Raw genomic sequence first — 14226 nt, 5'->3', positions numbered from 1 at the left:
AATGTACTGATTTACAAACTATACAGTAACAGCAAAGAAAACTGAAAACTACTTCCATAATTAATGGAAATTTAATAGGATGAATAACAAAATATTCCAATAGAAATCTGAGTCACTTTATCTGCCATCTAAGTGACTTTTAAAAAGTCCACCATGAGAAAAACATTTAAAATACACATCTTCTGGTAAAGAGACTGTTAAGTCACGCCTCTTTTTTAAACAAATTTTCTCTAAGAACCACATATCACTTTTTAACATGAACATGAAATTGACAAAAATAGCTATTCCATTATTCCTCTAGCAATCAAATTACTTAGTTTATTAAGGTGACTTCAGAGAAGGCAATGGCACCCCACTCCAGTACTCTTGCCTGGAAAATCCCATGGACGGAGGAGCCTGGTAGGCTGCAGTCCATGGGGTCGCTGAGAGTTGGACACGACTCAGTGACTTCATTTCACTTTTCTCTTTCATGCATTGGAGAAGGAAATGGCAACCCACTTCAGTGTTCTTGCCTGGAGAATCCCAGGGACGGCAGAGCCTGGTGGGCTGCCATCCATGGGGTCGCACAGAGTCGGACACGACTGAAGCGACTTAGCAGCAGCAGCAGCAGCAAGGTGACTTAGATTTTAATTTCTGAATTCTCAAAATTTCGGGAATCTGTTTCACCAGATTCTTAAGATTCTGGAATTAAAAAACATGGTTTCGGATTACAAATCCACTATTTCCTGCTGTGTGATTCAAGAACATAGCAATGTAGTGCTTAAATTTTGTCACCTGGAAAATGAAAAAATAACAGCCTCAAAAGTCTGTAGTAAAGATTAAACAGGTTAAAAGGTGCAAAGCCTTTAAGCACGGCCCACACTTAATAAACATAAGCCCATTTGCTTTTGTAGTTATGTTCAATTGTTTTGAAGATAGCAGGAAAGATAAGTTAATTCTTTATATGTCTACAACAACCATCTTTTAAAATAAACCTCCATGCCTCAGAGAGTTCTCGAGAAAATAGGGCACAGAGCTATAGAAAGTCTTGTTTCACTGTATCAAGTAGACGCTACACCTTATATTACAACTTAGCAGTAATGAAGAGAAAATCTCTACAAACTTTATACAAATACTATAGTATCAGTATAAGTTTCCTTAGACTAGTATACCAGGCTCCTCTGTCCATGGTATTCTCCGTGAATAAGAATATTCTCCAGGCAAGGGCACTGGAGCAGGTAGCCATTTCCTTCTTCAAGGGATCTTTCTGGACCAGGGATTGAACCCGAGTCTCCTGCAATACAGGCAGATTCTTTACTGTCTGAGCCAGCAGGGATGCCTAATATAGTTTCAGTTATCTAATAGATTTAAAAACAAACTCTAACACAGCACGCACTGGCTGCCTATTTGGGCTTTAAAATGTTACAGGAATATTGTTATGCAACAAGGAGAATCAATCTTGTTCTAACGGCAAGCATCAGAATTTCTTTTGGGGAACTACTCTGAGAAATTACTTGTAGTGAAACTTAAATCCTTAGAGATGAGCTAATATGAGATGATACAGTGGCAGAGAAGCGTAAACTGTTCAGCATTAGAAACGAACAAGAATTTGGGAAGAGAGAAGACATTGCTGAGTTTATGATAGAACAGCAAAGGGATATTTTTAAGAAAAGAAGGATTCAGTATTAGGTTTTAAAGGTTTGTTTTGAGATTTTGCAATGTCTAACACCCTGACATTCACATTTACACACATCTCTGCAAACCTTCAGTAGGGTCAGGTCAGCTGGTGGAGAGTGTTCTTATCCGTGTGTTTCCTCTCCGTGTTTTCTAATGCAAATCAAAGAAAGAGGCAAGTTCTCCTTGATGTAGCTTGGGACAGGAACAACATATGAGGTGAGGAAGTGATCTGTTCACAGAAACAGTGCTTATCAGGAGGTGAGCATTTTTAAAACACAAATATTTCTCTTTGTCCATTAGAACTCTTCCATGGGGAATTTTCAGAAATGCTGGTCTGTGATCTGCACTCAGTCTCTAGTTTCTGCATCCTCTCCCCAGGGCACCCCTATTTGCTCTTGAACACACCCATCAGGCCTCTGATCTAAAACCACTCCTGCCAAGGTCACTAGTTACTTTCACATGGTAGCCTCAGGGTATGATCAATTCTCAGTCCTCATCTGTCTTCACTAGATGCCTGGAAACATCTCATATACCTGTTTCTTTAGTGTCTTAATCAGTTGCTTCCTCCCCAGAGCCCTTCTCAAGCTCCAAATCTAACCTCTAAACATCAGGTCAGTCCTTCCTTGCTCCTGTTCTCTTTCTACCTGCTCTCACAACCTTGGTGACCCCATCCAGCCTCATAGTTTTATCCATCATAACACACTGGCAAATGCGTGTCTCTAGCTGGATTCCTCAGCCAATTTCCATATTCATAAATTCAACTGTCTACTTGAATTTCCTAGAAACATCAAGCTGCCACTTAAATGTTTAGAATGATCTCTTTCCACAATTCTTTCTCAGTAAATGACAATTCCATCCTTCTAGTTATAAGGCACAAAATCTTGGAAGCACTCACAGTACCTCTCTTTCCCTCACATCTGGCTCATCGCTGTCTCTCCTTCCAAGATATGCCTAGAATTGGACCACTTCTATCTCACTCTTAAGATCCCAGTCCAAGCAACTATCAAACTGTGCCTGCATTTTGCCATAGCCTCTTAGCTGGTTTTCATGTCTCTGTCCTTTCTCCCTACAACAGGTCTTTCCATCTCAGCCATTATTAATAGCTCTTGGTGTGGGAGACTGTCATGCGCACTGTGGGACATTTAGCAGCACCGCTAGTCTCTACCCACTAAATGCCAGTAGTACTCCAGCAGTCCCTCTTGAGTTATGAGAAACAAAAACGTCTTCAGATGTTACCAAGTGCCTCTGAGGGAGAGAATCACCCTCGGTGGAGGACCATTGCCCTACAGTGTATTCAACCTAGTGAATACACTTTTATAACAGAAACCAGATAATGTAATACTTCTGCTCAAAACTGAACAATAAATCTCCATCTTATTAAAAAAAAAAAAAACTAAACTAAAATCCTTACCACAGCCTGCTGGCCCTATGTCTGTCACCCACTCATCACTCCTTGACCTCATCTGCTATTTCTCAACCCATTAAATCACTCTCCTCCAGTTATACTTGCCTCTTTGCCATTCCTCAAATGCATGAAAGTCCCCATCTCAAAATCTGGGCACTGTGTTCCTTCTGGCTAGAGTCCTTGCCCCATATCCCCTTGGCTTACCCCTTTACTCCCTTAAGTTCTCTGCTCCAAAGTCAGCTTCCCAATAAAGCTTTCAATATCCCTCGTTTAAAAACTTCAGTCTTTTCTCCATGCCCCATCTGCTCCCCACACTTCCTACCCCTACACTCTATCTCTCTTTTTTATTTGTCTGCTTTTGGCTGGGCTGGGTCTTCGTTGCCGTGTGCAGGCTTTCTCTAGTCGTGGTGAGCGGGATCTGCTCCCCAGGTGCGTGCAGGGGCTTCTCACTGCGGTGGCGTCCCTTGCTGTGGAGCACCAGCTCCAGGGCGCGTGGGCTTCAGGAACTTCGGCTTCTCATCTCAGTAGTCGTGGCTAGAGGGCGCTGGAGTGCAGGCTCAGTAGTTGCCGCACGTGGCTTAGTTGCCCCATAGCATGTGGGATCACCCTAGACCAGGGATCAAACCCATATCCCCTGCATTGCAAAGTGGACTCCCAACCACTGGACCGCCAGGGAAGCCCTTGCTTTATTTTAATTGGCACTTATCTTCATTTGATATGCTACGCTGCTGCTGCTGCTGCTGCTTGGTGGCTTTAGTCCTGTCTGACTCTGTATGATGCTATGGACTGTAGCCTGCCAGGCTCCTTTGCCCATGGAATTCTCCAGACAAGAGGACCAGAATGGGCTGTCATTTCCTTCTCCAAGGGGGATAAAAAGTAAGGATTTGTCCAAATGCTTCTGTGCTTCAGAATTTTTATGTAGGGAGTATTTGGAAAGCATACTTACAAATCTATTAATATGTAGCTCTAAATATCCACAGGTATACTTAAAAAGTAGAGCTTTAAGAGAAAATGTACAAAATGCAGGGGCTGTGGAAATTCCCCTAGATACATAAAAAGGAGTGTGCTGGGGTAAGTCAAATCATTCAATTATATATGCCATAAGGTAGCTTACCAAGTAATAGTAACAGTGAACACAGCTCTTTTCTATGGATGAAAGCCCACATAGTTCAATCGTGAGGGAAAGAGAGGAACAGAATGCTTCCTGCTGCAAGCAGCCAGTCACAGGGAACCCCCCGAAGTTATCAATTGAGCTCCTCTACCGATTACCGGTCCGAAGAGGACAAAGATCCACGTTCTATCTCTCTTGCTGAATGTGCGGCACAAGCACTGGTGGATTTCACATCAGGGTCAGGCTGGGACGTCCCCAGACTGCTTCACCTGGAGGAGAAGAACAGTGCCGCCCCGTGCAGATGGGGTCAGCTCTTCCTTTCTGCCTTGGGTGCCCACCAGGGAGATTTCAGTACAACAGATCCTGACAGGGGAGTTGATATTGAGGGGAGAATAAAGAAGGCAGAGCAAAACAAAACACAGATCTTATTTGAAATAAAAATTTGTTTAGAAATTTGAAAGCAAAGCTTAGGGATTGTAAGGTTACATGTTTCAAAAGACCTCAGAATTTTGTACCATCACTCATTAACACTGTATGCTGCACTCATTGACAACAACATCAATTATTCTATTTTCTGAATCACTGATGGTAAGACCACTAAATCTACACAGCAGACAGTTACTTTAGTGAAACAGGCCCATCTCCAGAGAGAGAGAAGAACTTGTGGTTCAAATGTTAATACTTTTGATCAGGTAAGTACTTTATTTTTGTCAGTAAGTGATAACTCGTATGTAGATGTTGATTAACAATGTTCCTGAGAAGGATAGTGGATGGGGAACAACAAACTGTGACGATGTAATATTTCAAAACAGGTTTTCTGAGAAGCAAAAATCACTTCAGCATTTCTAATGGATATAGGAGATATATATGTGACGGACAGGGAGCCCTGGCATGCTGCAATTCATGGAGTCGCAAAGAGTCAGATATGACTGAGCAACTGAACTGAACTGAATTGAAGTGAGATATATATATACTATATATATATACTATATATATATATATACTATATATATATATATATATATACTACACCCTTTCTAACTTCCTGGAACATCATAGTTCACCCCCTGCAAAAGCAGCAGTTTCATTCAAATTAGGACAACAAAATTCATTCATTTATTCATATAACAAATAATTATTGAACTTACTCTCTTTGTAAAAGAAAGACATGTGAATACAATCTCCATCATTGCAATTTTCCTTGTCTCTTGCTTTTATTCTACTTACTATAACTGTGGACTCAAAATATGACTGACTGAATAAAAATAATCTAAGGGATAACCAGTAAATTCAAGTCTGACATCTGAGAATTAGGAAACAGAAACCAATCAACGAGTGCCTTCTTAGTGTAAAACACTGAATAGTTCTGGGAATCATCAAGACCTAGCTTGAAATCCCAGCTCCTTTTCTATTGGCTGTCTGAGTGAACTGAGACTCCCAAGTCTCAATTCCCTTATGTGGAAAGTATTCTAACAGTACCTACCCTCGGAGCAGTTACAAGGATTAAATGAGATGTTGGCAAACATCCTTCCATAGTACTTATTCAACAAATTAGCTATTTGGGTTATCTTTTGGAAGCTTAAAGTTCCATAATGCCTTTCTTAATTCCCATGAGAAACACTAAATTTTATTTTACCTCTTCAGAAGAAACTATTTTCTGTTCTCATCTTCTCTAAAAATAAAACCCTTGGAATGTTTCAGATACATGCATGAATAAGAAATTCCACTTTCAAGGAGTCCTTCCAACACAATAACCAAGAAAATTCTTACCTAGTTTTGGCAAGGAATAGGGCACGTTAAAGTAGTCTTCATAAAATTCTATTAATCTCTTTGCTATATGGAGCGCATAGTCCCCGGATCCTCTTCTGATAGCATCGGGTCTTGCATACAAGCGTACCTAATTTAAAGTATATATAAAAGTTACTTTAGCCTTTTGATACTCAAATTTTATCTTCCCTGTATGTATGAATCTACACAAATCACTTCAAATACTACAAAAATTAAGCAGCATTCTTGTTCATATATCAAAGCACGCTGGGACTGAAAGAACCAAACTTAAACAATTGAAGTAACCACGTTGAGCAAGTCACAATTTCCCAGCTTTACAAGTTGACACAGAGAAGATTTATACACCTTGCATCAAAATAAATATTCAAAGTTATCACTTACATGTGCTTGCTAGAGATAGGAAGGTATGGTGGATTAGTATAATGGTTCCCTGACTATGCTGAAAGCAGGCAGGATGTGGTGACTCGGCAGGAGAGAAAATTCATGGTTTGTTAAAGATATACTGCAACAAGCTTTGGAAGTATTACCAGGCTGAACAAAAAACTAATTTATGCTTCTACTTTTCTTTGGAACCAACTATCCAACTGTCCTTATTCTCAATATGCAAAACAGGAATAGAAAACTCTTCTTGTACACAAATGATTGCCATTCTGGAAGGCTGTCTTGAGGAAGGCAACTGCTCCCAGGCTTCAAAACCAGCTGAAATAATTCATATTTCTAACACAATCCAGATACTTAATATTGATTTTCAAATCAAGCATTGCGTATTATCTAGTCCTTGGCCAAAAGGAGCCTGAGGCAAATAACATAAAACTGAACAAAACTAACAACTGTACAGAAAAGGTTAAAATGAGATTAGTTTTCTTAAAGCTTTCATAAAGCTATCCAGCATCTTTCTTTCCAAAGGCTAAATCTATTTTTCACAGATGTGGTCCCTAATCCTCATATCAATTCTATGAATAAGAAATATGTGCTTTGTGGAGCAGTGGAGATCCCTGCAGCCCAGGAGTTGGGTTTTATTCCTACTCTGCTGCTAACTAAGCTGTGTGATATTGAACAAATTACTTAACCTCTTCCAGTCTCAAAAGTTCTCCTTTATTAAATGAAGGCATTGGCCACCAGCTGGTTGCTAAAGTACTTTTCAGTCCTAAAACACATTACTTCCAATCCCATTTTACAGATAAAAGATCTTTGCAAATCACTAAAAACGTAAATAGATGACTCTGTATGGGGAAATGGATATTTATATACAACAGGAAGACAAAAGAAAGCTGTACTCAATCATATAAAAATTGATTTTACAATTAACTCTTTATTATTCTTGCTTCAGGAAAAAGAACAGAGATGTGTGTAATCAAAAAGAGCAAAATGTCAAGAAAAATACATTCTGACTTTGCTAGAAAGATCTATAATTCAACAATATACTCACCAAATTCAATGACTATTATTTACTGAAATTGTGAAATGCCTTCTCACCTGACAGTCAAATGAAATATCAAATGTTGTTTGCAGTCACCTGCAGTTTGGGTTGGCAGGAGGATGAAACCACAAACTATCAGGAAACACCATCTGCAACAGCAGAACCTGACACTCAGAGAGACAGAGGTCGTGATCTGCTACCCTTGACATCAACTGCTTATAAACATGAAAGGCCTTGAATTCCCCAAAAGCAGGTCCTAAGGAAAACATGAGTGTGCAGGTGATTTATTAAGGAAGTGTCCTCAAGGGCAAACCTACAAGGGAGCAAGGGAAGCAATATAAGAAAGCATACAAAGCCAAGCAAGGGTGCAATTTCAAGTGAAGTCCTGGCCTCGGCCTAACCCTACAGGGAGTCCTGGCTTGTAAATTGCACTGGCAAGTTGGTGCTGCCTTGAAGCGAGAGAGCTCCCATATTCCTGCCCCTCAGTCATTGGATGCTGGTTCCCAGGGGGAAAGCATTAAATTCTGGGAGTTTGCTTTCGGAGCATCTGGATGACATAGTTCCAGTGGCTCAAGGACAGCCCTTGGGAGAAGACTTCAGACGTGAGCTGTTAGAAGCAGAACAGCGAGAGCTGGGGGATAAGCACCCCAGACGGAAAGGAGGCCTGGCCTGTGCATGACAGCACACACCACAGACGAGAATCGGTCACGCCTGCGTTCGTTCCCTCAATATTTATTTGGCACCTGTTTTGCACCTGGGCCTGGACTAAGCCTTTTTAACTTAGTGATGAAAAAGACAGGTTCTATAATTAGAGACAGTTCAAAGCATTACTGAGAACAAAAAGTAATAAAGGTGGAATTCCCATTCTCAAAGACCTTCCTATTCATATGTAAATTAAAAGTAACAGGTAAGGATACCTGCCCAATGAATGGTAAACTCTAAGTGCCAGGTGGATACTGAGGAGAATAGATAGTTTTCAGAAGGTTCAAGGTGAAGTAAATAGTAAATTCATATGCAAACCATAACCAGGACCATTGCAAAATAATGCAGCAAAAGGTCATTAATTTTACTCCTAAGAAACATCACTGATTTTAGTAGAAACATGGCCATTCCTATCAGTCAACTCTACCAGTCAGTCAAGCTATCTATAGGCCCAGACAAGAGATGCACAATTAAATTAATCTAGTTGTCAAGATTTGATGGAAATGATCCAATTTAAGTGAGAAGCATACCCATCTTTAGTACACTGTCTTCATCTGTTCATTTAAACATTGATCGCATATCTGCTGTGCGCCAGGCATTGAACTAGAGAGTAGGAATATAACAATAAAAATTTCTGCCACAAAGTAAACAAAGCATTTAGTCTTACTTCTCTTAAGAGGCTCACAATGTGGAGAACCAAACTAATCAATGGCAAAATACAATGTGAGAAATTTAACTGCATTTTGCCTTCCCTCCCATTACAACCTGACCTCCTGTAATTTAATAGAACCCATTGCAAAGGACTGAGCTCCTGTCCAAGGCCATATCATAGTCTATCCTTCCTGCCTTTTCAAAGACATTGTTCTCAAAATTCTCCCCTTCATGTCCTGTATCACCAATTTAGGCTCCCATACTGGATCCTTTTCATCAGCAAATACTCTGTATCATTTCCTATGTTTAAGAAAAAAATCTTTCTTGACTATATTTCCTCCAGCTATGGTTTCCATCAAGTCCTTGAAAGAGTTTTCTATATAGTTAGAATTAACATTAGAATTAACATAACTTACTTTACTTCTATATAGTTAGAATTAACATTTTTCCTTACTTTCCTTTTATATAGTTAGAATTCACATACGATTAGAAAATTTTCAAAATGAAAAGCATCACTTAGCCTGAGATAATAGGTATCTCCTGGACTCTGGGGAGGTTCCTCTGGAGAAGGGAATGGCAACCCACTCCAGTAATCTTGCCTGGAAAATCCCATGGACAGAGGAGCCTGGCAGGCTACAGTCCATGGGCTCACAAGAATCGGACACAGCTGAGTGACTAAGTCACAGTCAGGGTGGTTGCCCATTTATACTCCCTGTTTCTAGTCTCTCTTGCATTCGCCACCACAAAGCTTTTATTCCCACTGCTCCACCAAACCTGCTCTCATCAACGTCACTACTGGCCCCAGGATGCCAAATCCATCAGCTCCCAGTCTTCGACATGCTTAGCAGCAGCATTTGACACAGTGGATCCTCTCCCCTCTTTCAAAGGCTTCCTTCACTTAACGTCAATCTTACTTTCCTTCCATCTGACTGATCACTCCTTCTCAGTCTCTCAGCTGATTCATCCTCATCCTCTCCCTCATTCCTCTCACTTCTTAATATTGGAAGATCTTGGATTTCAAACCATAGACCTCATTTCTCTGCCTATAGTTACTCCTTTGAAGATAGCAGCAAGCCTCATGGTTATAAATGCTATAGAGATGCTGAAGACCTACCCCAAAATTCCAGACTTCCAACTGCCCGCTGGACATTTCCATTTGGATACTGAACAAGCATCTCAAACTTAACATGTCTAAAATCCAAACTCCCAATCGTTCTCTCTTTTTTTCTCTCTCTCTCTTTCATACACATGGATGCACACACACACACACACACACACACACACAGACACCTAACCCTCCAGAAGTGTTTCCATCCAGCTGCCCAAATTCAATACCTCAAAACCATCCTTGTTTGCCCTCTTTCACACTCAATGATGACTCAAGAGAGACAAAATTAGACAAGTGAAGAGAAGCATACTGATAAGTAAAGAAAAACTTCAAATTAAAGAAGTACTTTTAAACCAAATTGTAGATGATTAATTTACTGCTATAGGCATAGGCAGAGTCAAGGATTTTAAGCTACAGAATGACATAATCAGAATTAAGTTTTCAGCTGCAGTCCCAGCGGCTGCAGAGACGGAGGGAGGGAAGCACAAAGCTGACTGCACACTGAGAGAGATCAAACCCTGAGCTTCTGGATTGGGAGCACTGACTCCAACACCCTAGACTACCAGAGAACTATCCCTAGGAATATCAGATAGAGAGAACTCACACAAAGGAAACCACCTGAACACAAGACCTGGCACAACTCAACCACCAGTAGCACCCTGTGCAGGACGCCTCATCTAAACAACAAACGAAACAAAAACACAAACCCAGTCATCAGCAGACAGGAGTACCACCTCACTCAGCCTTGCCCATCAGAGGAAAAACAAACAAACAAAAACTCAGCACAAATCTCACCCTACAAGAAGCTCACACAAACCACTGGACCAGCCTTAGGAGAGCAGAAACCAAAAGGAAGAAAGAATTCAACCTTCTTCAAGGAAAGAATTCAACTTTCCTCTAAGCCTGGGGAAAGGAGACCTCAAACACAATAACTTAAATAAAGCAGAGAAATACCATACAAATGAAGGAATAAGCTAGAAACACAGAAGTCCAAGCAAATGATGAGGAAATAGGAAAATTACCTGAAAAAGAATTCAGAAAAATGAGAGTAAAGATGATCAAAACCCCTGAAAACAAAATGGAGAAAACGCAAGAATCAATTCACAAAAACCCAGAAAATTAAAGAAGAAGCATACAGAGACAAACAACACAATTGCTGAAATTAAAAATACTCTAGAAAAGATCAATAGCAGAATATCTGAAGCAGAAGACTGAATCAGTGAGCTGGAAGATAAAATGGTGGAAATAACTTCTGAAGAGCAGAATAAAGTAAAAAGAATGAAAAGAGCTGAGGACGGTCTCAGAGACCTCTGGGACTATATCAAACACACCAACATTCGAATTATAGGGTTCCCAGAAGAAGAAGAGAAAAAGAAAAAGTATGAGAAAATTTTTGAAGGATTATAGTTGAAAATTTCCCCAACATGGAAAAGGAAGTAATCCATCAAGTCCAAGAGGCACAAAGAGTCCCATACAGGATAAACCCAAGGAGAAACACACCAATGCACATATTAATCAAACTAACAAAGACTAAACACAAAGGAAGAATATTAAAAGCAGCAAGGAAAAAGCACCAAGTAACATTTCTTTGGAAGGAATGATGCTAAAGCTGAAACTTGAGTACTTTGGCCACCTCGTGCGAAGAGTTAACTCATTGGAAAAGACTCTGATGCTGGGAGGGATTGGGGACAGAAGGAGAAGGGGACGACAGAGGATGGGATGGCTGGATGGCATCACGGACTTGATGGACGTGAGTCTGAGTGAACTCCAGGAGATGGTGATGAACAGGGTGGCCTGGTGTGCTGCGATTCATGGGGTCACAAAGAGTCGGACACGACTGAGTGACTGAACTGAACTGAACTGAACATACAAGGGAAACGCAATACATTTAACAGCTGATCTTTCAGCAGAAACTCTGCAGGCCAGAAGGGAATGGCAGGATATATTTAAAGTACTGAAAGGGAAAAATCTACAACAAAGATTACTGTACCCAGCAAGGATCTCATTCAAAAGTGATGGAGAAATAAAAAGCTGTTCAGGCAAGCAAAAGTTAAGAGAATTCAGTACCACTAAACCAGCTTTACAACAACTGTTAAATGGACTTATATAGTCAAGAAATACAACAGAAGAAAAAAGATCTACAAAATCAACTCCAAACAATTAGAAAATGGAAATAGGAATATATATATATATATATATATATATATATAATTACTATAAATGTAAATGGATTAATGCTCCAACCAAAAGACACAGACTGGCTGAATGGATACAAAAACAAGACCCATATATATGCTGTCTACAAGAAGCCCACCTCAGACCTCAAGACACATACATATAGACTGAAAGTGAGAGGATGGAAAAATATATTCCATGCAAATGGGAAGAAAAATAAAGCTGGAGTAGCAATCCTCATATCAGACAAAATGGACCTTAAAATAAAGAATATTACAAGAGATGAAGAAGGATACTACATAATGATCAAGGGATCAATCCAAGAGGAAGACATAACAATTGTAAATATCTATGTACCCAACATAGGAGCACCTCAATATCCAACACAGACACTAACAGACATAAAAGGAGAAATTGATAGTAACACAAGAATAGTGAGACTTTAACACCTCACTCATACCAATGGACAGATCATCAAAACAGAAAATTAAAAAGGAAACACAAGTCTTAAATGACACATTAGATGAGATGGAGCTCATTGATATCTTCAGGACATTCCATCCAAATGCAGAAGAATACATCTTCTTCTCAAGTGCACATGGAACATTCTCCAGCATAGACCACATCTTGGGCCACAAATCAGTGATCCAGTAAATTTAAGAAAATTGAAATTGTATCAAGCATGTTCTCTGACCACAATGCTATGAGACTAGATATCAATAACAAGGAAAAAACTGCAAGAAACACAAACACATGGAGATTAAACAACACGTTTCTAAATAACCAAGAAGTTACTGAAGAAATCAAAAGGGAAATCAAAAAATTTCTAGAAACAAATGACAATGAAAATACAACAACTCAAAACCTATGGGATACAGCAAAAGCAGTTCTGAGAGGAAAGTTTATAGCAACACAATCCTACCTCAAGGAACAAGATAAACATCTAATACAACCTAACTTTACACCTAAAGCAACAGGAAAAAGAATTTCTTTAAAAAATTAGAAGAAGGAAAGAAATCATAAAGATCCAAGCAGAAATAAAGGAAAAAGAAATGAAAGAAACAAAAGTAAAGATTAATAAAACTAAAAGCTGGTTCTTTGAGAAGATAAACAAAATTGACAAACCCTTAGCCAGACTCATCAAGAAAAAAAGAGAAGAATCAAATCAACAAAATTAGAAATGAAAATGGAGGGGTTACAACAGACAATGCAGAAATACAAAGGATAATAAGACACTTTTATGAACAGCTATATGGCAATAAAATAGATACCCTGGAAGAAATGGACAGATTCTTAGAAAAGTTCAATCTTCCAAGACTGAAACAGGTAGAAATAGAAATTGTGAACTCTATTTTAAGCACTGAAATTGAAGCTGTGATCAAAAATGTCCCAAAAAACAAAAGCCCAGGACCAGATGGCTTCACAGGAGAATGCTATCAAACATTTAGAGAAGAGATAACACCTATCCTTCTAAAACTCTTTCAAAAAATTGCAGAGGAAGGAACACTTTCAAACTCATTCTATGAGGCCACCATCACCCTGATATGAAACCCAGACAAAGACAACACATACAAAAAAGAAAACTACAGGCCAATATCACTGATGAACATAGATGCAAAATTCTGCAACAAAATTTTAGGAAACAGAATTCAGCAACACATCAAAAAGCTCATACACCATGATCAAGTTGACTTAATTCCAGGGATGCAAGGATTCTTCAATATACAGAAATCAATCAATGTGATACACCATATTAACAAATTGAAAGATAAAAACCATATGATCATCTCAATAGATGCAGAAAAAGCCTTTGACAAATTTAGCATCTATTTATGATTAAAACTCATCAAAAAATGGGCATAGACAGAACTACCTCAACATAGTAAAGGCCATATATGATAAGCCTACAGCAAACATTATTCTCAATGGTGAAAAACTGAAAGCATTCCCCATAAGACTAGGAAAAAGACAAGCGTGTCTGCTTTTGCCACTGGTATTCAACATAGTTCCGGAAGTCCTATCTATAGCAATCAGAGAAGAAAAAGAAATAAAAAGAATCCAGGTTGGAAAAGAAGTAAAGCTCTCACTGTTTGCAGTTGACATGATACTGTACATCAGTTCAGTTCAGTTCAGTCGCTCAGTCATGTCCAACTCTTTGTGACCCCATGAATCGCAGCACGCCAGGCCTCTCTGTCCATCACCAACTCCTA

At 39.4% G+C, this 14226-nt stretch overlaps 1 protein-coding gene across 1 annotated transcript in view; it reads right to left on the bottom strand.

Moving 5' to 3' along the window:
* The window catches only part of TRHDE (thyrotropin releasing hormone degrading enzyme), a 453490-nt gene that overhangs the window by 303128 nt on the left and 136136 nt on the right, over positions 1-14226 (bottom strand). The window contains exon 3 of the mRNA XM_005679723.3: positions 5943-6069. Coding sequence (XP_005679780.3) covers positions 5943-6069 — 127 coding nt within the window. The remainder of the gene's footprint in view (positions 1-5942; positions 6070-14226) is intronic.

This window comes from Capra hircus, chromosome 5 (genome assembly GCF_001704415.2).
Source record: "Capra hircus breed San Clemente chromosome 5, ASM170441v1, whole genome shotgun sequence".
Lineage (NCBI taxonomy): Eukaryota > Metazoa > Chordata > Mammalia > Artiodactyla > Bovidae > Capra > Capra hircus.
The sequence above is the reverse complement of the archived record's forward strand: the minus strand, read 5'-3'. Positions and strand labels throughout refer to the sequence as shown.